The sequence below is a fragment of the Centropristis striata genome, chromosome 8 (assembly GCF_030273125.1).
Source record: "Centropristis striata isolate RG_2023a ecotype Rhode Island chromosome 8, C.striata_1.0, whole genome shotgun sequence".
In the NCBI taxonomy this organism is placed as follows: Eukaryota; Metazoa; Chordata; class Actinopteri; order Perciformes; family Serranidae; genus Centropristis; species Centropristis striata.
This window is the reverse complement of record NC_081524.1, coordinates 5,421,254-5,447,703: the sequence shown is the minus strand read 5'-3', so window position 1 is coordinate 5,447,703 and position 26,450 is coordinate 5,421,254. Positions and strand designations below refer to the sequence as shown.

The 26,450-nt window shown below is 35.1% G+C and overlaps 1 protein-coding gene across 2 annotated transcripts in view; it reads left to right on the top strand.

Annotated features, from left to right (window-relative positions):
* The first annotated feature begins 4,544 nt into the window (after positions 1–4,544).
* The window catches only part of thrap3a (thyroid hormone receptor associated protein 3a), a 34,605-nt gene continuing 12,699 nt past the window's right edge, over positions 4,545–26,450 (top strand). Inside the window, exons 1-2 of one of the 2 annotated variants that reach the window (XM_059338547.1) lie at positions 4,545–4,959; positions 19,200–19,341. In XM_059338547.1, coding sequence (XP_059194530.1) covers positions 19,220–19,341 — 122 coding nt within the window. In that variant the 5' untranslated portion in view covers positions 4,545–4,959; positions 19,200–19,219. Of the gene's footprint in view, positions 4,960–19,199; positions 19,342–23,271; positions 23,388–26,450 lie in introns of those variants that run through there. The other variant, XM_059338548.1, reaches the window with a different exon arrangement.

Here is a 26,450-nt window from a genome sequence, read left to right as displayed (position 1 = left end):
GGGTTGATGGCAAATTTCTTATATACTACCCTGTGCAATGACAATAAAGGCTTCTGATTCTGATTCTGATTCTGATTCTGATTCTAAGGGCGTTTTCACACCTGAAAGTCCGAACCAAGGTCCGAAACCAAGGTCTGTGTTCTGTTACATTGTCTACATTTGGTCCTGTTGGTTTTGGTTTCACATTGCAAAAGGAATAACGGACTTTACAAGACAATTCTACTGGACACGTCATCTCCCTGTGTATTTTTATGTGTTTTCTCCAGTTGGCTCTTTATGAATCAGGCATCTAATCTCCTCATCTCCCCATGTACTGCCGCGGCTCATTTTGTCATATATTTTGTTTTATCTGCTGGGCTAATTGTGTTTTGCTGTAACGGGTGATTAGCGTGATGTAACTTCCTGTAACGTAATTCGAGAGCAGAAGAAGAAAAAAACTCCCTGTCATTGATAGGAAGGTCCGAACTATAAAAAAAGTTGTTTTCACGCTGCAAAAGGTTCGGGACCACCTTTCCGGACCGAGGCACCTTTCACACACCTGGATTTTAGGTTCGGATCAAACTGAAAAGTCCTGAAGTCCAGACCAAACGAGATAGGTGTGAAATCGCCCTAATACTTCACATTTATATTTTGAGTATACCAGGTCCCTTAAAACAGGTGGAATCAAACTGGGTTGAATTTGATTAGGAGCTAAAAGTTTGTTTTGGCCACAGTGGTTCCTAGAAATTGCATTTGAAAGAATTTGCAAAAGAACAACAAGTATGGATTGAAATGGATCTCATTTGTGTTTTGCATACACATTCTTTAACTGCAAGGCTGAGTCAATGCAAAATGTGAGCTTCAGGGCAAAGTTCTAACTAGCAGCTGAAAATTAGAGTGAAAAGAACATTTCACAGATATTTATACAGACAGTGGCCATTTTTTAGGTACACCTTACATAATAGAATGATTACTGGAAAGACACATTGTTGTTGAGTTTTTCAAATGTATTTATTTTTTTGGTAACACTTTATATTAGGGACTACATATTCAACATTAATTAGTTGCTTATTAGCATGCAAATAAGTACTTAATACTACTACTACTACTAGTACTTAATTAGTCATTATTAAGTAGTTATTAATGCCTTATTCTGCATGGCCTTATTATACAACCAGTAAGACATTAACTAAGAGTTTTCCCTCAGTAACCTCAGAATTATTGAGGATTTTTGGTAATTTTGTGTCTTTTTTTGGTAATTTAGGGTTTTTTCGTCATTTTATGTATTTTTTTGGTAATTTTGTGTCTTTTTTAAATAATTTTGTGTCTTTTTTAGTCATTTTGTGTCTTTTTTTTATAATTTTGTTTCTTTTTTCAATCATTTTGTGTCTTTTTTTGGTAATTCTGTCTTTTTTTATAATTTTGAATCTTTTTTTCAATAATTTTGTGTCATTTTTGTTAATTTTGTGTCATTTTTTTTGTTAATTTTGTGACATTTTTTGGTCATTTTGTGTCTTTTTTAAAGTAATTTAGTTTTTTAAGTCATTTTGTGTCTTTTTTTTTTTTTTTTTTTTTTTTTGCAATTTTGTGTCTTTTTTTAGTCATTTTGTGTCTTTTTTTGGTCATTTTGATACTGCCTCCAGCAGTCCCCAGGTAATTTGAGTTTGAGAGCCCTGCTCTACATAGCAGTGAACGAAACCATGGAAACGGCTCCATTTGGATGAGGATTGGTAAATTGTAATGTCAATCATTACTCTATAAAGTGGGTCACTTTGTGCCAATGTTAGTCTACCAGTGAGCCACTTTGTAGAGTAATGACTGACATTATAATCTATTAATCCTCATCAAATTATAGTAATGTAGTATGTTTGTGTGTAAAAGTGTCTCTTAATATTTGTTTTTTCATGTGTAATTTTATTATACAGGCTACAACAAATGTGTAAATTTGGTTATACAGTCTTGGAAAAAATTATTAGACCAACCTTGTTTTTTTGTTTTTTTGGACTTTGAGCTCAGGTCTGGTCATTGATTTACAACTTTTTAACTGTTCTTGTGGGTGCATATTAAAAATAATCCCCTCATTACTAAATGGGAGGAAACATACTGTAGCCTAAGGAAAGACCAGGTGAGTAGGTGAGGATGTTTGTGTATAGGATATAAAAACCACATGTGTTTTACATGGGGTGTTAAGCTCTATGGAACTGGCATATTACAATGTCCACAGTGAAATACTGCGGTGGACAATGATGTGGTTGTTGTTTATTTATCCCACACACACACACACACACCCTGTTTTTCTTAGGATACGTTTTTTTAACCCTTTGATGCACAGCATGGTCTAAAGTGACCCGACTAAGTTTTCTTATATTCTATATCTTTGCAATAAATTAATTTCATCATTCAGTATTGCAGGTTTTTGATCATCATGCATCCTCATTTTTTCCCCATTTCTTACTTTTTGAATAAAAACCCTTTTTTTATCACTACGCTTCTAATGCACAAGGTCATTTTTGACCCATGTTGTGCACTAGAAGGTGTTTATATGTTGTCACCGATTTAAAACCTGACAAAGAAGACACAAATATGAACTATCCTATTTTGTTAAATTGGTGTTTTTCCAATGGAAATTATTATTTGGTGGCTCCAATAAGTCTCAAATGTTAAAATATGTGATTTCCCAATGTAATCTGGTGGTTCTAACAACTCTTTTAAAGTTAAACCTTCAAAATAAGACAAACATAGTTACACATTTACTCAAATTGTTCATTTAGTGAATCACTTTTTGTATCACTACGCTTCTAATGCACAAGGTCATTATTATCCCATGAGTGTAAACTTAATATAATAATACAAAAACTATTTTTCTTCATAAATTATGAAAGGAAAAATGGATATAATGATCTGTTGTAATAATTAAAAAAAAAGATATTCAAACACACAACCAGCATGAAATAACATGGGGAATGAATGTGGGTCATTGTTGACCCATGTTGTGCATCAAAGGGTTAATATATGCAACCACTTAGCCAGTTATAAGAGCTAATCTGCTAAAATATGTGTTAATCCACAACCAGACCCAATCTACAAAACACCAACTTCATGCATTACAGTAGAACAATTGTCAGGACTGAGAAAAAAAGCTTTTAATCAAAATGTTGGACTCAAGGCAATGCAATCTAGTTTCATTAATTAATATAATTTGTTTGGCTGTTATTGACACTCACCAACTCACGCCAAAACCATACAAACTGATAAACAGACTGAAAAAAGAATCTATTTCTTGATTTTGGGATTGAACTGTCCCTTTAAGACAGCATTTCATAAACACAACTTTTGTTATTGTTACTTTAAATGACTTAGCATTGAGTTCAGAGTGAGTGTTGGTGGTATACCAGACTGCATTATATACAGAATGTTTTTAATTTTCAGTCCCCCTAATGAATGTCAATAAGAAGCAAACCATTAAATATGTCTAAGTATAATGTAGTCCATAGAATATTCCATGTCCAGTTTAGTGTGTCAACTCTTTTTCAGCAAAGGTAAAAATCACCACGACCAAGTGTAACATGATTTTACTTTTTTTGCTGAGATTTTTAAAAATTTTGCAGTGTGCGTTTGTTTTTTGTGTGTGATTTTTTCTGTTTTTATCTTTTCTTTTCAGTTTTTTGTTAATTTTTTTTCTGTTTGAAAAATAAAATAATAAAATAAAATAAAAAAGTTTTTTGTGTGTTTTTCATGTGTGTGTTCTGTGTGTTTTTATGTGTTTTTTTTTTTTTTTGGTCTGTTTTTATGTGGGTTTTTAATGTGTTTTTTTGTTTTTTAAAAAAAGTGTATTTTTTGTTGGTTTTTTTTGGTCTGTTTCTATTTGGGTTTTATGTGATTTTTTTGTGTTTTTATGTGTGTGTTCTGTGTGTTTTTTGTAATTTTTTGGTGTGTTTTTATGTGTTTTTTTATGTGTGTTTTTGTGTGTTTTTTGTAAAAAAAAATGTGTTTTTTATGTTTGTGTTCTGTGTTTTTATGTGGGGTTTTTTTGTAATTTTTTGGTGTGTTTTATGTGGTTTTTATGTGTGTTTTTGTGTTTTTTGCCAAAAAATAAAAAATAAAAAAGTGTTTTTTTTGGTGTTTTTATGTGTGTATTCTATGTGTTTTTATGTGTTTTTTTTTTTTTTTGGGGGGGGGGGTTTATGGGGGTTTTATGTGGTTTTTATGTGTGGTTTTTTTTTTTTTTTTTTGTATTTTGTCTGTGTGTTTTTATCCAGTAAGTCAAAATGACAAAATAATAATCAGGTGAGCTTGTGCTAAAAACAATGACACCAACACGTCATGGTACAGGCAGAATGAAAAAAAGTCAAAAACCAACAAAATAGCCCCAAACTCCAAAGACACACTTGACTTTTACACACAAACCCACTAAATCACTATAATTTGCTCATATTCAAAAAAAAGAAACAAAACATTTACTAATTCCACAGATAACAGTGTGATTGTGCTTAACACCAGTAGACACAGTAGCTCTGCCCAGTAGCTGCTGCTCCCTGCAGAAACACGGTTACTACAGAGACTTTTCATCAGGGATTATGATGCTTCTTTGACACCATGATGTCATTAAAGGGCGGCGGATCTATTGGCCTATTGTGTTTCTAATGCTCGGCTTAATGAAGCCACTAGTCCACTACACAGAGCAGTTTGACAGTCAGACGGCGGTGAAGGCGGAAGGAAACATGAAGCTGTGAGGCGCACGGAGCCGGAGCCGGCACACCCCCTTTCTCTCTGCGCACCGCAGACTCCACACACACAGACAGACACACACACATACAAACACACACACACTCTCAGACACACTAACACACTTGACACAGGCTGGACACAACAGCACAGACACACAGAACACCAGGGAGAAATTATCTTTAAGTCGTTTCTGCAATATTTCAGCGCGTATTTCTGCCTGAATGGGACAACACTGAAAGACAACGCCGACCGGTGAGTTTGTTTGTCTCTCTTTCCTTTTATTCAGCAATTATAGGCTCGCTATGAGTCGAATGTGGACATATATGTGTAGAAAGTAATATTTTTCAATGGGAGCAACGTGGAAAATGAGGTTTTTACGGTTCGCTGCGCAGCGCAGGGATCAGTTGTTGCGCTAAATCCTGCATGGAAATGACATTTTTGGACACAAATACAGACTGGAAAGTATCATTTAACCCTTTATGAGGCAAAAAAAAACATATCTGGTAACTTCAGCAGGTATATAAAATGTGTCTCCACGGCTAGATTTCTCCCAAATAATCAGTGAAGATCAGGCTGCATCATAGATAGTGACACCATGGCATCTGACCAATCAGTATAATAATAATAATTAAAATAATTATAGTAATAATAAAATGATGAAAATAATCATCATCATTAATAAAAATAATAATAATAATAATTATAATGATAATAAGCATCATCATCAATAATAATTATAATAATTTATTATTTTTATTATTATTGATAATGTTTTTATTACCTTTTTAAATTATTGTTGTTGTTGTTGTTATTATTATTATTATTATTATTATTATTATTATTATTATTACTCAATTGACTGAATTGATTTGAATGTAAAAGAAAAAAATATGAAAGTAAAAGTCTTGTAAAATCCTCCAATAACACTTAAGGGTTGAAATGTTCAGTTTCCAAGTATTTCAGTGAGTCCTATAAAGGGTTAACCCTCATGAACTGAGTGGTCTCCTGATGTGACACGTCTTCCTGATAGATTTATTATTTTCCCGTCATGTTTGATTTACGTGTCGTAATGATGCGCATGAGAAACCTCCACGAGGATGCACCGTGCGTCCCAGCCAGGACATGACCCCACCGGCTTTCACTATTTGCTCTCCTTTGGAGCAAAGTAAACCCCTCACTGGTGTCATTTGCAGCAGTGTAGAGAAAATATATGTGAGGTAAGGGCTGAATAAAGCAGAGCAGTCATAGCCACAGTCAACATTTATATCTTGAACATTGTTTCATGGTTCAAGGATTTCCAGAGTGCACTCTCGGACCACCGGAGGATTCAAGGGGGACTCAGTTTAAAGAGCTGTTTAACTTTCCCAGTTGTTTTTAGTGGTTAGCCAAATGACTGTGCACTGTAAAAAGAGAAAATTTTTTGTTTTTTACGGTAAAAAAAACAAACAAAAAACGGCAGCTGTGGTTGCCAGAATTTACCGTAATAAATACGGTGCAACTTTTTTTGTAATATTACGGTAAAATTATATTACACTGTAAAAAAAACCCCCAAAACACCCGTTTTTACGGTAAAAACCCCGAAAAAACAGCAGCTGTGGTTGCCAGAACTTTACTGTAATAAATACGGTTCAACTTTTTTCTAATATTACGGTAAAACTGTATTAGCACTGTTGATTTCAAGTTTAAGATTTAAATTTTCTTCCATATTTAAATATTACAGTATTTTTTTTGTTACAGATATGGTATTAAGTACAAGAAAAAGTATTTTTAGAAAAAAAAAAAAAAATTACAGTATATTTTTGCTACAAACACGGTGCCAGTGTATTTTACAGTGGAGTAATTTATTTACTTTACCGTTGTAAATACGGTGCAACTTCTTTTGTAATATTACGGTAAAACTGTATTAGCACTGTTGATTTCAAGTTTAAGATTTAAATTTTCTTCCATATTTAAATATTACAGTATTTTTTTTGTTACATATATGGTATTAAGTACAAGAAAAAGTATTTTTAGAAAAAAAAAAAAAAAAATTACAGTATATTTTTGCTACAAACATGGTGCCAGTGTATTTTACAGTGGAGTAATTTATTTACTTTACCGTTGTAAATACGGTGCAACTTTTTTTGTAATATTACGGTAAAATTATACTAGCACTGTTGATTTCACATTTAAGATTGCAGTTTTATTCCATATTTTACCATAAAAAATAAAAAGTTATTCCGTCAAAAGAAACGCTGTTCTGCGATATAATTGACAAGAAAATACTTCATAAATGCTGCATTAAATATAACAGTATATTTTTGTTACATATATAGTGTTAAGTACAAGTATTAAGTACAAGAAAACATATTTTTTTTTAAAAATAAATTAAAAAAATTACAGTATATTTTTGCTACAAACACGGTGCCAGTGTATTTTATAGCAGAGTATTTTTTATTTATTTAAAAACTGTAAAAAAAAATTAATAAAAAAAAATACAGTTTTGGCTGATATATACATTTAGGGTGTTTCATTGTAACTGAAACTGAATTAACCCACTTTTTACAGTGTGGCTGAGTGTTGTGATTGCAGGTTTCACCCAGTTGTCTCCCCGCCTACTGTAAACAGCTACAATCTAGAACCAAGCTCAAAATATACAGCAAGATGAGTTGTCTTTTTAGACTTGATTTTCCTGTATATGCTTATTGGTTTTGTGGTCCAATGTGAAACTATTTCTGGCGTCCGGTTGGGCTCCTGGATCCTGCCTGAGGTTAATCTAGTTAAACAAACACTAGCTGCACAAAAGTACACGAACAAACACAATGAAAAGGCGTGCCTGCATTTTAATGTTTACACTTATATAGAAGTAGCATTGCAGAACATTCAGTCTTTACTTTTGTCATGTGCTGCCTTCTTCATAAGGAAGTAATGATCATTTAATCAGCCGCTTTCTGTTTGTGGCTTGGAATGGTTGCCAACACTGACACAAGTGGTTGCCTTTCTTTAGAGAAATGAAATCTACTGGTCGCCATACAGCAGAAATGAAAGCATTCTAGTTATACAACATGCCACTCATAATTAACTAGATAAACCACTCCAACTGACAACTGTGTCTCAAGCTTCCTGCAGAGACCATAAAGGGACAAACAGCAACTGTACTGTCCATATTTTGGAAATATAGCACCATTTCTCATCATTGAGCAGGCTGTTTCCAGCTGACAGAAATAGAAAAGGCCTTTAGCTGATGAGTTCCCTCTTGTATGCAGGAGAGTTCCACAAACTTGGTGTTGACAGACAGCTGGGAAGCATGTCGCTGTGAGGATGCCTCACTGACACTCTGCTGGAGGCCTTTTTCCTGGCAAAAGTAGCCTCATAAACACCTGAGGAACTGTACAGTGGCTGACTTTAATCCTTAGAAGTCTAAGAATTCATAAGGTTATACTTCATTACATTATTGGTAAAAAAAGTGTATTACATTATTGGGAAATGCACTTTATTACATTATCGGGAAGTTGTTACATTATCAGGTTTTATTAGATTTTGAATGGACTCAAGTGCAGATTTTTATTACATTATCGGGAATTTATTACATTATCAGGTTCTACAGTGTGTCTTAACCCTTTGGAGTTTGGGGCTATTTTGTCGGTTTTGGACTCCTTTTCATTCTGCCTGTATATGAACCACTTAAAAATCTTTACCATGATGTGTTGGTATCATTGTTTTCAAGACAACCTCACCTATATGACCTGATTAATTCTTTTTATTTTGACTTACTGGATCAACATTTTGAACACAAAAAAACACAGAAAAACACAAATAAAATTACAAAAAACACACATTAAACATAAAAGAAACATAAAACAGAATGAAAAGAGTCCAAAACCGACAAAATAGCCCAAAACTCCAAAGGGTTAAGTAATGTGAGTGCTTCGACTTCTAAGGATTAAATTAGCAGTAAAGGACGGCTTAATCTACAACTTTAAAATGCATTTTTTTAAAATGACTACAGTTTTAGGATGTAAAATGTACAAGTTGTTCTGTAAAGATGTTGACATATGTACTGTATTTTTTACAGATTTTTTTTATGTAAAAGCAAGGGACATTGTAGAGTGTAGAGTTTGTTTTGAGCTGCCTCCATTAGCAGAAAGTAAGCAGAAACTGGGACCAGGTTATCATTAAACTTCAAGTTCAATGCCAAGCTGTCATTGTAGGCGATTAGCAAAGAATAATGTTGCACGATCTCCCTGCATGAGGTCATCCATTTGTGTCTGTAGCAGTTACAGTAGCTCCCTGAAGACAAACAAAACCCAGCTAATGCTCATTCAGACGTAACTGGATAAATCAGACTATTCAGAAGAACTTATTTTTTTTCCCCCTCGTTTAATAACCCACAAAGGAAGCTGAGAGGTTTATCTCGTCTTGGACAGCTTTTCCAGTGGCTTTGCTATCCATTAACTGCCTCAGCATGTGAAGAGTCTTGAGGGAGCACTAAGAGGGACCGCCACATTTCAATAAGCAAAGATTGTGCCAATGACAGTTGCTGTGGCTTTTCTGAAATAGCGAGCGGGGTGTCTCGGGGGCACATATAGATAGCAAATGTGATTCCAGCTGCCACTGTGGCATCCAAGTCTTAATGATAGGGCAGTTGATTGAGTGGAGCGTTTCTTCTTGTACGCTTTGAGCGATGTATCGAGTTGCCGCACCATTGTTGATCAGAGCTACTTTTGCCATTACATGAAATAAACAGCTGATGAGGATTACACAGCTGCCACTCCATAGTCCAAGAGGAGGAGGGGGGGGGCTCTTAATCATGTGTGTGTGCACGTTCTTCAACTCCTATGCATATGGGAAGTTTTATCGGTTTAATTCAGTCAGTTATACTGTTTAAAAGAACCTGGTCTCACAGAAATCCGTGAAATAGCCACGGATTTCGCTTAACTCAAAATCCGTGGAATAGCCACGGAATCACTCAAATTTCCGTGAAACTGACACGGATTTCGCTATAATGCAAGTTAATGACAGTCATATCCCGTCGCTATTGGTTTGTTCCAAGTCACGTGACTTTCAAGGTCCCAGCGGTCAGAACAAAAAACATGGCGGATGGTTTTCTCATTTTTAGTGAAAAATCAATATTTTGACTTAATTTCTGCATAAAAATGGATTTTGATCACATTTCTAGCGAGAAATATATGTTTTTTTTTTCTAAATCTTCACTCAGTGAATGTACATAATCACTTTGTATGTTGGAATAGCCACGGGATATGACTGTCATTAACTTGCATTGTAGTGAAATCCGTGTCAGTTTCACGGAACTTTGAGCGATTCCGTGGCTATTCCACGGATTTCGCTTAACTCAAAATCTGTGGAATAGCCACGGAATCGCTCAAAGTTCCGACTATTTCATGGATTTCTGTGAGACCATGTTGGTTTAAAACATGTTTAACCCTTAACCCTTTATCAGGCAAAGAACTATATTTGGGAACTTCAGGTAATATTTCAAGAAAAAAGTTGCAAATTTACTAGATTAAAGTGGCAAATCTACAAGAAAAAAAGTTGCAGATTTAAGAGATTTAAAGTAGCAAATCTGCGCGATAAAAGTCGCAGATTTACGAGAAAAAAGCTATTTTCTCGCAGATTCACTACTTTAAATTTCATAAATCTACGCATTTTTTTCTCGTAGATTTGCCACTTTAATCTCGTAAACTTTTCTTCTCAAAATACTATTTACGTATGGGTTTTTTTTACACATTCTGTCAGTATGTAATATCCTCCAATATTCTCTAGGGTTGAGATTTTGATTTTGCAAGTATTTCAATGAGTGCCCTATTAAGGGTAAAAGTGGTGAATCTGGGAGAAAAAAGTTGTTTTTTCCCCACTTTTTTCTCGTAAATCTGCAACTTTTTTCTTGTAGATTTGCCACTTTAATCTAGTAAATTTGCAACTTTTTTCTCGAAATATTACCTGAAGTTACCAAATATAGTTCTTTGCCTGATAAAGGGAATATTGGAGGATATTACATACAGCAAGAATGTGTAAAAAAAAAACCATATGGACCCGGGGGAGGGGGGTAATATTTTGAGAAAAAAAGTTTACGAGATTAAAGCGGCAAATCTACTAGAAAAAAATGCGCAGATTTATGAGATTTAAAGTGGTGAATCTGGGAGAAAAACTTTGCTTTTTCCCCACTTTTTTCTCGTAAATCTGCGACCTTTTTCGCACAGATTTGCCACTTTAAATCTCTTAAATCTGCAACTTTTTTTCTTGTAGATTTGCCACTTTAATATAGTAAATTTGCTACTTTTTTTCTCGAAATATTATTGGCCCTAATATGTCGTCATAGTCAAGTTCTCCTGGTACAAGTCACTGAAGAATAACTCTGTTTGTACGACTGTTTCTTGCAGATTTTTTTTCAAAATTTTTCATTTTTACATTGGAGGTCCAGGTCGATAAAGTTAATATTATTATATTATTATCATACTGATTGGTCAGATGGTTAAAGTATTTAATATTTATCATTTTTTTGTGGTTACACCATTTGCCATCTTGCCAACCCTTATTTGTCACTGACCCATAGCTTATATGGTCTAATTCCATATCACATTTAAAAATATATCGATATATCGATATATCTTTTATATCGATATATCGCCCAGCCCTAGTTTTAAGATATATTTACTGTAAAATATTTGGTTTATTATCTTTATATCTCCCAATAGTATCCGTCTTAAAGGAACACTCCACCGTTTTTTCATATTAAAACATGTTATTCGGTCAAGTAAGACGAGTTGATACAGACCTCTTGCGTCTCAATGCGTGCACTCAATCCCCTGGCGCGCGGCGCCACTTGGCTAGCAGTTAGCTTAGCCCAGTTCATTCATTAGGATCCAAACAGATGGACAGTTAGAAGCGACCAAACTCCTCCACGTTTTCCCTATTTAAATACAGCTACACGAGTAGTTAAACGACCAAGTATGGCGACACAAAATAAAATGTGGCGCTTTTCTAAGCGGATAAAAAGGATAACTATAATGTATGGCGGAATAGCACTTGGGAGCACTTCGACTCGGCGCAGTAATATCATCACTCCTGAAAAATCTTCTCCCCTCAGGAGAGAAGTGCTCCCAAGTGCTATTCCGCCATACATTATAGTTATCCTTTTTATCCGCTTAGAAAAGCGCCACGTTTTATTTTGTGTCGCCATACTTGGTCGTTTAACTACTCGTGTAGCTGTATTTAAATAGGGAAAACTTGGAGGAGTTTGGTTGCTTCTAACTGTCCATCTGTTTGGATTCTAATGAATGAACTGGGCTAAGCTAAGTGCTAGCCAAGTGGCGCCGCGCGCCAGGGTGATTGAGTGCACGCATTGAGACGCAAGAGGTCTGTATCAACTTGTCTTACTTGACCGAATAACATGTTTTAATATGAAAAAATGGTGGAGTGTTCCTTTAAAGTCTTACATAAGCTTTAGAAAATCATTAACAAGGAGACCTCGTGAAAAAGTCAAAAAGGAAGGCTGGAGTTTGACTTTAAAACAGGATAGAAGTGGTTTGTTCTTTGTGACTGCATCGTCAGGTATAAGATATGACATAGATTTAGTTGCCAAGTGTGATAGTATTAATAGCAACGTCATTTCAGTTGTTGACAACCAAATGGATGAGGTTGCGGATATTAGAGGAAAGATGTATCCAACTAGAAGTTCTCACAAGTATAGTAAGACACCTAGTGTGTATGATGTCGGATGTTACCAACCTGGTCTCACAGGAATCTGTGAAATAGCCACAGATTTGCTTAACTCAAAATCCGTGGAATAGCCACGGAATCGCTCAAATTTCCGTGAAACTGACACGGATTTCGCTACAATGCAAGTTAATGACAGTCATATCCCGTCGCTATTCTAACATACAAAGTGATTATGCACATTCACTGAGTGAATATTTAGAAAATAAAACATATATTTCTCGCTAGAAATGTGATCAAAATCCATTTTTATGCAGAAACTAAGTCAAAATATTGATTTTTTCACTATAAATGAGAGAACTGTCCGCCATGTTTTTTGTTCTGACCGCTGGGACCTTGAAAGTCACGTGACTTGGAACAAACCAATAGGAACAAATATCCATGGAATAGCCACGGGATATGACTGTCATTAACTTGCATTGTAGCGAAATCCGTGTCAGTTTCACAGAAATTTGAGTGATTCCGTGGCTATTCCACGGATTTTGAGTTAAGCAAATCCGTGGCTATTTCACGGATTCCTGTGAGACCAGGTTCGATGTTACAGGACTCTCGTTTCAAACATTACAACCCCATTGAATGGACGTTATCAGCGGTTATCAGCCTTACAGGTTTGGGTTAGTAAAAACATGGAGCACCTTCTAGTAGGGCTGCACGATTATGGCCAAAATGATAATCACGATTATTTTGATCAATATTGTAATCACGATTATTAATCACGATTATTCATCATCATGTTAGGGAAAACATCTGTATTTTTATTGCACTGCTTTTAAACAAACAATAGGAACAGTTTTTAGTGTGTACACAAAGTCAGCAGCTGATCATAAACAAAGCAGCATGGCTAATTATGCACAGCGTCTCCGCTGATCATAAACATAGTGATGGTGAATTAACCGGCATCGCTAACTGTGCACAAAGTGTCCAGTGCTTGTTGTAAACAAACAGAGATCGCTAAGTGAAAACCTCCTGCAGCAGCAGCACATACACACTGTACTGCTACAGAGCTAACTGTTAGCCTGTTAGCACATACACACTGTACTGCTACAGAGCTAACTGTTAGCCTGTTAGCACATACACACTGTACTGCTACAGAGCTAACTGTTATCCTGTTAGCAATTTGCAGACTGGACGCTAAGGGGTTAACATCCTCTCCGGCTCTGCAGCTGGGAGAGACTGCTGCAGGAGGACTGTGCCGATTCGACTCGTTCTTACTCTTCTTAACGAGCCTCTGGCCCCCGCGGCTCGTTAAGAAGAGTAAGAACGAGTCTCAATAACACCAGAAAAAGTCACTAGATTTGTTGCCAGTCGCTTCTTTTGAAAAAGTAGTCGCTAAGGGGGTCTGAAAAGTTGCTAAATATAGCAACAAAGTTGCTTAGTTGGCAACACTGCTTCGTGGCTTTTATAAATGGCGCGTGTTGTTGTGGCCTCCTGCTTAGCGCTTTTGCGTTATTTATTTAGGCAGATACAAGAAACCTTACCTTTGTGTTCGCCCCCTGGTGGTTGGAGGACTACTGGTGTAGAAAGTGCTTGATTAGATATGCAGGAGAGCCGCATTTTAAAATGGAAATATCGCCAACGATAGCCCCAGTCTCCTGAGTGGAAGTCCCTAAACCTTGCTCCTTGCGCGGATGCTTTTGCTCTTTACACAACATTACATCCTCCTTTGCTCCTGTATTAATTACAACTGCCAGTAGAAGTTGACACTAACAATAACCATTTCTGTTTCTGTGTGATAACAGCCTTCTGGACCAACATGGTCTCACAGGAATCCGTGAAATAGCCACGGATTCGCTTAACTCAAAATCTGTGAAATAGCCACGGAATCACTCAAATTTCCGTGAAACTGACACGGATTTCACTACAATGCAAGTTAATGACAGTCATATCCCGTGGCTATTCCAACATACAAAGTGATTATGTACATTCACTGAGTGAATATTTAGAAAATAAAACATATATTTCTCACTAAAAATGTGATCAAAATCCATTTTTATGCAGAAACTAAGTCAAAATATTGATTTTTTTCACTAAAAATGAGAGAACTGTCCGCCATGTTTTTTGTTCTGACCGCCGGGACCTTGAAAGTCACGTGACTTGGAACAAACCAATAGGAACAAATATCCAAGGAATAGCCACGGGATATGACTGTCATTAACTTGCATTGTAGCGAAATCCGTGTCAGTTTCACGGAAATTTGAGTGATTCCGTGGCTATTCCACGGATTTTGAGTTAAGCGAATCCGTGGCTATTTCACGGATTCCTTTGAGACCAGGTTCTCTGGACCTACTAGAAGGTGGAGCATGCCCATTCTAACCCATACCTATGAGGATAATAACAGCTAAAAATGGTGTGATAACAGGGGCAGCTTCTAATGCAAAAGCACTAATATATTAAACCATAACCCCTGTTTCATGATAACCATTGGTCCCCAGATTCTTTAAACACACAGCCCTAGCATGTGTGTCAGTCAGTCACAGCGTTTGTGTGTGCAAATCTAGTAGTAGTCAGTGATTAAAGAGCGAGCTTACCACGGCCTTTTAGAGAGGCTGAGATCTCAGTGATTAGGCTGCCGACCACACAGTGTGAAGCCTGGACAGCTGCAGCTGGTTATCAATCCAGTGTTCAGAGAAAAGCTATCAGAACACATCCCACTGTTCAACTCTACCAACTAGTTTTAGATATATTAGAACTCTATGGCATGCAGGCTGCACATACAGTTATAATGCAAAGCTGAGGTTGCTGTTTCCTATACAGTTTCATCTGAAACTCATTTTAAACGGAAACTATTTTCAGATTTGTTGGTTTTTCATTGCAACCATTAAAATGAATGTTGAATAATCCATTACAATTAAGTTTTCCATCTTCAAGGCCAACTTCCTCTGGTTCATACAGCAAAATTAAGAATGTTGTTACAGTTTATTTATTCTGCTGTTTACATTGTGTCTTTTTTGGTCATTTTGTGTATTTTTTGGTCATTTTGTTTCTTTTTTGTCATTTTGTGTCTTTTTTGGTCATTTTGTGTCTTTTTTTTTTATCATTTTGTGTCTTTTTTTGTAGTTTTGTGTCTTTTTTTGTCATTTTATTGGCTTTTCTGGTCGTTTTGTGTCTTTTTTGGTCATTTTGTGTCTTTTTTTAAGTAATTTTGTGTCTTTTTTTGTAGTTTTGTGTCTTTTTTTTGTCATTTTATTGGCTTTTCTGGTCGTTTTGTGTCTTTTTTGGTCATTTTGTGTCTTTTTTTTAAGTAATTTTGTGTCTTTTTTTTATCATTTTGTGTCTTTTTTTGTAGTTTTGTGTCTTTTTTTGTAGTTTTGTGTCTTTTTTTGTCATTTTATTGGCTTTTCTGGTCGTTTTGTGTCTTTTTTGGTCATTTTGTGTCTTTTTTTTAAGTAATTTTGTGTCTTTTCTGGTCATTTTGTTTCTTTTTTTGGTCATTTTGTGTCTTTTTTGTAATTTTATTGTCTTTTCTGGTCATTTTCAACCTCAGCTTTGCGTTGCTGTTTCCTATACAGTTTCATCTGAAACACATTTTAAACGGAAACTATTTTCAGATTTGTTGGTTTTTCATTGCAACCATTAAAATGAATGTCGAATAATCCATTACAATTACGTTTTCCATCTTCAAGGCCAACTTCCTCTGGTACATACAGCAAAATTAAGAAGGTTGTTCCAGTTTATTTATTCTGCTGTTTAGCTCGCACATGCTGAAATAGGGGGCACATCTGAATGCCATTCTTAAAATGTGCAGAGTAAGCTAAATTGACGGTCTGTTGAGGCTGGACCTTCAGGAAATTATTCCCTGAACGCCAAAAACAACAAGCTGCCAAGAATGAGGAGAGTGGGAAGTTCACAGAGCACGAGGAGGAGGCGGGGGAACACGGATCCATTTCAATACGCTCCAAAATAGTAGCAAGGATGCACACTGGGACCACCATGTGATATATCGTGCGCTGGTTTTGAAATCCCTGTCATGTGTACTCGGCAATTTCCTCCTTCCAAAGTCCCTGAAGTTCACTCTCATAATGAAAGAACAATTATTTGATCCCTGGCATTTACTGTACTCCCAGGATCATATGTCGTAGATAAAGCCTCGTGGACCTTGGAAAGAACAAGATGCACGTACTATAGAGGAGCTATTCTCAACCTCGGGGTCCCGGCACCGATTGGGGTCACGAGATGATTTCTGGGGGTCGCCAAATCATTTTGGAAGTCAGCTCTGTCTCCACTGTGTTAAAGTGTTCATGTGTTAATGTGTTTTAGTGTTTTTGGTCATTTAATGTCTTTTTTTGGTCATTTTGCGTGTTTTTTGATCATTTTGTGGTCATTTTGGTCTTTTTTTGGTCATTTTGTTTCTTTTTTGGGCCATTTTGTGTCTTATTTTGGTCATTTTGTGTCTTTTCCAGTCATTTTATTGTCTTTTCTAGTCAATTTGCATCTTTTTTTGGTCATTTTGTTTCTTTTTTGGGCCATTTTGTGTCTTTTTTTGGTCATTTTGTGTCTTTTTTGGTCAATTTGTGTCTTTTTGTGGTCATTTTTTGGTCCATTTGTGTCTTTTTTGATCATTTTGTGTCTTTTTTTTGTCATTTTATTGTCTTCTTTGATCATTTTGTGGTCAATTAGTGTCTTTTTAGGGCCATTTTGTGATCAATTTGATTCTTTTTTGGGTAATTTTGTGTCTTTTCTGACATATCCCAAAGTACCAACTTATTACTTTCCAAGGAGTCTCTGGCTTGAAGCTGACTGTTACACACTCAGGAGGTCAGAATGGACCTTTAAACTGATAGCAAAGGACTTAGATTAATCGTAACAATAAAATATATATAAAAAATATATATAAATGCACAGACAGAGAGATGTTTTAGTTGTTGTCTGCTTCATTATTTGTCCAAAATTCGTCGTATCAACTGAGTTTGTCTGATCTGAACTGTGAGATTCTGTTCAGTGAGACAACATGCTGTTAAATTGGGGGTCGCCACTCAAAAAGGTTGAGAATAGCTGCTCTAGAGGAGCTGACAAGGATCTCCCTTTGAAATGAAAAGTACACAGAGAGGCCAGTGCACTGAGCATGCAGTCCAAAGTGAGCATCTTCCTGCTGCAGGTTCACAGCTTATCATTAACCACATGCAAATGTGATACGGTCAGATTAACACAGAGGAAATACACTATTTTCCAATATAGTGAGGTGAAGTTTCAGTATTAAACTCTCACATGACTAGGCCAAAGTTAAACAGTGCTTTTAATCATAAATGGCAAGCAAAGGGAGCGAAATAAGACCAATTTGAAATGTTTTGGAAAGACATTTTTGGTGTGAAAACACATTTCACAGCTTTGCCTTTCTGGACCGAGACCCTTTTATTTTCCAGGAAGCATAATATGGTCTTTTATTACTTCTTCAAATGATCAGCTCATTTGTGTTTGTGTGTTTTAATCAAAATATGTTCACATCTCCACCCTAGTTGTTAGAATTCACAAGTTTAAACTCAACAGAAAATAGTGCTGACCTTCCTTTTTTCATCCTATTTAAAAAAAAAAAGTATTTCCTTGTGACTAAAAAAACAAACTTAAACTTAAAAACGTCACTAGTTTTTCTCCACTGCAGGAGATTTATCTCACTGATAAGTATGTGTGTGTTAGTTTTTTATAGTGGGCTCCACAGTAAAGTAGTCAGATGACTGACATAACACGGCCCTCCTCTTTTTGGTGATTCTGTGTCTTTTTTTTAAAGAATTTTGTGTCTTTTTTTAGTAATTTTGTGTATTTTATATGATTTTAGCTGAAATCTTCTGCAGTGGAGAAAAAGTACTGTATGGTTTATTTAACTGATAAATATGTGTCCCTTTAAGGTCCCTTTAATTTATTTTTATGGTAATTTTGTGTCATTTTTTGGTTATTTTGTGTCTTGTTTGGTCATTTTGTGAATTTTTTTGGTAATTTTGTGTCTTTTTTGGTAATTTTGTTTCCTTTTTTGGTCATTTTGTGTCTTTTTAAAATAATTTTGTGTCTTTTTTTAGTAATTTTGTGTATTTTATATCATTTTAGCTGATTTAAATCTTCTGCAGTGGAGAAAAAGTACTGTATGGTTTATCTTACTGATAAATATGTGTCTGTTTAAGGTCCCTCTAATTACTTTTTTCAGTAATTTTGTGTCATTTTTTGGTAATTTTGTGTCTTTTTAAAAATAATTTAGTGTCTTTTTTTTTTTAGTAATTTTGTGTATTTTTTGGTAATTTTGTGTCTTATTTTATAATTTTGTGTCTTTTTTTTGTAATTTTGTGCATTTTATGTGATTTTAGCTGATTTAAATCTTCTGCAGTGGAGAAAAAGTACTGTATGGTTTATCTTACTGATAACTATATGTGTGTATTAGTATTTTATAGTGGGCTCCACAGGAAAGTAGTCAGATGACTGACGTAAGACGGCCCTCTATGCAAATGATGAGTGACTAAATAAAACTGGTTGTGGTTGGATGCCCTACACTCTATTGCCTTTTCCTTTTTCACAGCTGCTCTATTTCTTCACTCAGCTTTTGCGCTAAGTCCGCTTTTGAAGTGCATCTCGGATGACGCATTTCTGTCGGATATTGTATTTCATGAACTCTCGGCTCTCTTTTTTCTTCTGCGATAATTGTTAAATGTTGTTGGAATTATCACCCGGATGATTGGTATACATTTAATCCAGCCAGTGCCTCAAAAAGGTGATTGAATAACCAATTTTTTTGTTTTTGTTATATGCCGTCTTGGATATTCCTGACTTGGTTGTGTGACTCTTTTGTGTGACAGTTTGAGGGCTGGCTGCAGTGATGTCAAGATCCACAAAATCAGCCTCGAGGTCTCGGAGCCGCTCCAGGTCCCGGTCAAGATCCCGCTCCTCCTCTCGATCCAGGACTCGCTCCAGATCCCGGTCCAGGAAGCGCCACTACAGGTAGAGTCCCATTTTAAGGAAAATCCAATCTATTTGCTATGTTGTGTTTTTCTGGTAAAAATCCACAGTATTTTGGCTGATTGTTGTTACTTTTTTGGTAATTTTGTGTCTTTTTCCAATAATTTTGTGTATTTTTTAGTCATTTTGTGTCTTTTTTTAAGTAATTTAGTTTTTTTCTGTCATTGTGTGTCTTTTTTGGTCATTTTGTGTCTTTTTTGGTAATTCTGGGTCCTTTTTTGGTATTTTTGTGTCTTTTTTAAAATAATTTTGTGTTTATTTTAAATAATTGTATGTCTTTTTTAATCATTTTGTGTCTTTTTTGGTAATTTTGTGTCTTTTTTTGGTAATTTTGTGTCTTTTTTTGGTAATTTAGTTTTTTTTGTAATTTTGTGTCTTTTTTAATCATTTTGTGTCTCTTTTGTAATTTTGTGTCTTTTTTAAAGTAATTAATTTTTTTCTGTCATTTTGTGTCTTTTTTAATCATTTTGTGCCTTTTTTGTAATTTTGTGTCTTTTTTAAGTAATTATTTTTTCTGTCATTTTGTGTCTTTTTTTTTTTTTTGTAATTTTGTGTCTTTTTTAAGTAATTTATACAATTTTTTTTGTAATTTTGTGTCTTTTTTTGTAATGTTGTGTCTTTTTTTTTTAGTAATTTTATGGTTTTTTTTGGTCATTTTGATTCTGCCTGATTTGAGTTTGAGACCCCTGATCTAATGCTTTAAGTATGGATGACTTTGACCCAGAAAAAGTCTGTTGTCATGAAGAAAAAAAAGAAAAAACTAGCAGCAGGTGCAGCTGGCAAAGTGCTGCCTTGTTAAACACAGACAGATCCGTGTTGCTGTTTCCTGCTTAGCTCTTCCTATTCTATCCAGTAAATATTGTCTTAATGGACTGAGCATGCACTATATCAAGATCTGACATTTAAGAAATACAAGCAGGCAGTCTGGTAACTTTGTTAGGACAGAGGAGCGGTCAACAAGCAGCTCTGTGTTCTGTTACAAACAGCGTTTTTACTGTAAGCTACTTATTTGTTGACTTCTATCTGCAGGACCTCGTCTCGTCCTGGACTTTATTACTTTGGTTCTCATGAACTCACAGAGCTGGTGGAGCGTATTAATGGATTTGGGTGGGACTCAAACTGGAGTCAGCTTCTGTATCAAGCGGAAATTGATGTTTGAGAAAGAGTTCAGCTGCGGGTTTGTGAATCGAGAGTTCAGTTAAAGTGAATATAAATGCACTTTGCATTGCTCCGGAAAACATTTTCATCCGTGTCAACCACAGTGGAATATGAAAATATTTTTTCATCAAGCCTTTAATCATGAGAGCAGCATTTAGTGTGATTCTCATGAAGCCAGTCTGAGTTCTGTCTGTGAAGATTATGAGGACATACTTTATTAAACTAAATATATTTCACTTTTATATGAATCAACACTATAGCCATAATGAGGCACAATTCATTGTTTTGTGTTAAAATTATATTTTCTATATTTTTAAACATGTTTTTTATTCACAAATGCATTACTGTAATGCATCCAGATAAAAATAAAAAATATAAAAAAATAAATATTTAATAAACTTTATAAAAATATATACACATTTGTTTAAAAATGTATAATTTAACAGAATATAATCAAACATAATGGTTTTAACAATGTATAAAGAACAAAATCTGAGTGACCAAAAAAAGACACAAAACGACTAAAAAAAAGACACCAAAAGACACAAAATGACTAAAAAAAGACACCAAAAGACACAAAATGACCAAAAAAAGACACAAAATGACCAAAAAATAAGACTCCATAGAGTTAAAATATGTGTATATTTTAATAAAATACATGTTGTTGATACCAGCTACCCTTGAGCATATTTAAGTGCTTACCAAAGAAAAAAAAACAAACCCTTTCATTGTTTTTTTAATTTAAAAATGTGTTACGGTAATGCATTTAGCTCACAGTGTCTATAAAAATGTCAGAAAATACCTTAAAAATGTTAAATAGATTATAAATTCATATTAAACAGTGACTTTAGATTGTATATGTTATAAAGGGTCAAAGAAAATATGTATTCAATGCTCTTGGATTTTTGCTTTGAGCTGCACCATGTTCATGAGAATCACCCGTTTGTTGTTAGCTAGTTTGAATAAAACTGTTGGTTATCTGCTGGCTCTGATGTCTGGAATAAGAAGGGAGGCTTCACTCTGATGCCTTTGCTGTTTCTGGTAGAATGACTGTGGCATGGCAATAAAAAGGCAGGGCGGTTCATTTCCTGGCAGTGTCGCAGCGAGTATTAAAATTGGCATAAAGAAGAGCCATGGAAGGAATCTGATGGTTTACACTTCCTGAGCCCACCTTGCAACATGTGCAAATGGGTTTGTGGTGACATTGAACTGTGCAAGCATGAATACACACATTTGAATAAGTTGTATTGAAAGACACGTTCAAATACAAACACCCACAAAAAGCAACACACACATTTTATTTCCCTTCATATTCTCGGCAGAACACCACCAACATGTTGACAGTTTCTTGACTCCCACCATCTCTTGCTTTTATTATTGTTAACCCTTAATAGGGCTCATTGAAGTACTTGCAAATTCCAAATTTCAACCCTAGAGAATATTGGAGGATATTACATACAGCCAGAATGTGTAAAAAAAAACATACAGGCCTGGTGAGGGGGGTAATATCTAATACTTTTTTCGTGCAGATTTGCCACTTTAAACCTCGTACATCTGCGACTTTTTTTGTGCAGATTTGCCACTTTAAATCTCGTAAATCTGCGACTTTTTTCGTGCAGATTTGCCACTTTAAATCTCTTAAATCTGCGACTTTTTTCGTGCAGATTTGCCACTTTAAATCTCTTAAATCTGCGACTTTTTTCGTGCAGATTTGCCACTTTAAATCTTGTAAATCTGTGACTTTTTTCGTGCAGATTTGCCACTTTAAATCTCTTAAATCTGCAACTTTTTTTGTGCAGATTTGCCACTTTAAATCTCATAAATCTGCGACTTTTTCCGTGCAGATTTGCCACTTTAAATCTCGTAAATCTGCGACTTTTTTCGTGCAGATTTGCCACTTTAAATCTCATAAATCTGCGACTTTTTCCGTGCAGATTTGCCACTTTAAATCTCGTAAATCTGCGACTTTTTTCGTGCAGATTTGCCACTTTAAATCTCGTAAATCTGCGACTTTTTTCATGCAGATTTGCCACTTTAAATCTAGTAAATCTGCGACTTTTTTCGTGCAGATTTGCCACTTTAAATCTCGTAAATCTGCGACTTATTTTGTAGGTTTGCCACTTTAATCTAGTAAATTTGAAACTTTTTTCTTGAAATATTTACCCCTCCCCGGTTTGTATTTTTATTCATACTTGGCCCTAATATGTTGTCATAGTAAAGTTCTCCTCGTACAAGTCATTGAAGAATGACTCTGTTTGTACGACTGTTTTTTGCAGATTTTTTGCGAAATTTTTAATTTTTACATGCAATTTTGGTCAGATGTCATGGTGTCACTGTCTGTGACGTAGCCTGATCTTTGCTGATTAGCTGAAGAAATCCATGTGGTTCTACGACCAAACAGAGAGACATCAGGACTTCATTTTGATATCCAATGAAGTTACCAAACATAGTTCTTTGCCTGATAAAGAGTTAACCAGTAAAATGAGCCACAGGCAAAACACCCACTTTCTACTCCAGTGACTCATCTCTTATTAAGAGAAGCTAAAGTGTGTATCATGCAGAATATTACATTAAAACCACATTAAGATGTTGAAATCTGCAGTATTTTCTTTGGTGGAACAGTCCGAACAGTAAAAATGTCGAAGTTAACTGTTTGGACGGCGAGTGTAGCTGGCAAGCATAGAGTCAAAGGATTGGAGTAGAAGTTTTTTTTTTTTTTTTTTTTTCCTCACATGGTCCATGTGACTCTCTGTTCCACCAGAGTTGGCGAGAGGAGATGAAGTGTCTGTAGCTCGCACTGTGAGTGTGCAGTGCTGCTCAGTGCGCTGCTTTCTTTACTCACTCTGTATTCCAATGCAAAAACACACTAGGTGAGTCTTTTTCAGCCTTTTTTGCATATGGCTTTAGCAGCTTTTTGCATGTAGTGTGGTGTTATTTGGTGCTGTCCATTTAGCCTTTTGTTCTGTTACATACTGTAGGCGGTGTGCGTATTTGTACATATCTTAATATACTTACATATTTCAGCAGGTATTTATATACGAAAATGGGATTCAAATTGAGGGGGAAATGGCACAGCTGCTACTTTTTATTTATCCACAGTTATAGAAAAGTTGCTGAAGAGAATAAAATAACTTTGCAGGACTAATTAGATGTCTATGCAGGCATTCATAATCTTAAGATGTGGATGACATGTTTTAGGTTTAGAAAATGCATGCTCGGTTCATTAAATCATAGTTTTTAAACATGCCGGATCAGGGTTGTAATCTTCAGACTGTGTTTAAGGATTCAGACTTGAGAGAAAGTTGCAAGGCTTTTTAATCAGAAGTGCAGCAGCGCCACCTTGTGGACTAGTCCGGCCCTGCAGTCTGGCCCTGCACACTGCACACTGTCAAACTCCTGCTGTTCTCCTCCCATTTACCAACATGTGTTATGTGAATTCCCAATGATTTATGGATGCAGGATGCACCCTAACGTCTATATACAGTATATATCATGTGTTTTATGGAAGCGTGATACATATGTCTTTTCCATATGCCAGACTTGTGGTTTACATGGTTGTTATGTTTCGAGTCAGTTGAACAAACCGCCTTTCAGTGTCAATGTGAGAAGTATTTTTTTACTATCTGTTTGTCTGCTAACAGCATTTGGCTTGAAATGGTCACCGCTGTTGTTTAACTTCCCCTAAAGATTTATCAGTGAAACAGTGTGTGTTCCTGTAGTACAGGTGTTATCAGGGGACAAGGCAGAATACAGAAGTATAATTTTAATGAGGATATAGACTTCACATGTTTATGTACATAAATGTATAAATGTTAAAATTATACGTATACTATAGTGGTTACAGGTACCTCCTTTTTTTTTTTTTTTTTTTTTGCTCAAACCCTTTTTTATACCTATATATGGGTGTTTGTCTTACATTTAAAAAAAATTTTAATAACATTTTTTAATTTTATAAGGTTATTTTGTTGTATTTGTTTTACCTGTAATGTCTATTTGTTAAAAAGCCCTGACAAAGACCTTGTGGTTTAAACATGATGGCTTTTTTTTTAACGATTTAGCCCATAGAATAAATACTATTTAATATTTAACCCCCTACAGTCCATGTATTTGTTGAAAATACACATGTTTTATTGACAGTAATAACTTTATTTGTATATGATATGTAGACAAGCTGAGAAAGCCAGTTGAAAGTGCAATAATAGGAGCTTCACAGTGTGCCATTTATGTTTCTAGACCATTTTTAAATGTGAATTTTCTTTCTACAATGAAAACTACTATTATTTTTTGTTTACATGCAAATAGATTGTCTTGTAGTTTTATTATTTATTATTTTTTCTGCTGTTTTTGTGTGCATAAATGGTAACATTTCCATAGAAACCTGTATCTTTTGTTTGTATTTTGGGTTCCTGGCAGCTTTATACTTTGTTAATTCAAATAAAATGAAAACTCTGACTGATAGCCAAGTTTGTGTGGAGAAAAAGGAGCCATGCATGTGAAGTAAGGACAGACTGAAAGATGCTAAACAGAGACAGAAATGAATGAATAGGAAGTTGACAAATTTGAACCAAAATCTCCTGGACTCCTGGAGATTTAATATTCCCTTCTCATTTGTTATTTTATCCTATATCTTGGAGTGCCTTTATTGCCGTTATGTTTATTGTGCCTTCTTGCCCATTTTCATTTTGATTTATGATTCAATATACAGAACACCCAGTCATCCATGTTTCCTGTGATAGTTTATTTATCTATTTAGCCATAGTAACATTTAGAGGTCTACAGCATTCTTTTTTTCTTCATGTTAAGAATAGCCAACATGAAAAAATAAATGCTGACCTGGTTTTGATGCATCTGTGTAATGCATGGGTGTCAAACGGGTTCATGGAAGGGCCATGTGGCTGCAGGAAGGGAAATGGGCTGAATGTTCACACACACACTGCAGGTGTCTGCACAGGAAATAGCATCTAGTGAGAAAGAAACATCAGACAGAGAGTGTAGGAACTGTGAGTCACAGTTTCAGGTAGTGTTGCATTAGAAACACCCTAAAACATTTCTGTTATGTATATCTACATTATTAGACCATGGTACATTTGTCTGCACAAATATAATGATAACAACAAAAATAGCTCATAAGAGTTTAATTTAAGAGCTGATATCTAGACATTTTCCATTGTTTTCTTGATAATAACCAAAATCATCAACAAGAAAACCATGGAAAATGTCAAGATATCAGCTCTTCAATTAAAATGTTATCAGCTATTTTTGTTGTTATCGTTATATTTGTCAAAACAAATGTACCTTTGGTTGTACCAGGTATTAAATGAACAAGAAAGCAAGGAGAAAACAAGGGTGGTTTAATATTTTTTTCCATGAATGTATGTTAATTAATTTAAGTCAAAGGTGGCGCTGTACTGGACTACATTATACTTAGACATATTCCTAATGGTTTGTCCCACTTCTTGACATTCATTAGGGGGACAGAATGTTAAAAACATATTCAGTATATAATGCAGTATGTATACCACCAACCCTCACTCTGAACTCAATGCTAGCAAATGCTAAAAAAAAATTAAAAAGTAATTTAAAGTAAGGTTTCACTCCAATAATAAAAGTTGTTTTTGTAAAATGCTGTCTTAAAGGGACAGTTCATCCCAAAATCAAGAAAAAGTATTCTACAACACTTTTTTAAGGCAAAGATATAAAAACAAGACATTTTTTATTGAATGTTATTTCATTTTTGGTGTTTTTGATCAAGACATCAGACACTTGAATTAAACTCTTATGAGCTATTTTTGTTGTTATCATTATTTTTGTCCAAACAAATGTACCTTCAGTTGTACCAGGCATTAAATGAACAAGAAAGCAAGGAGAAAACAAGGGTGGTCTCATATTTTTTCCAAAACTTTATTAATCTTTGTAAATGAAGTAATGAATAT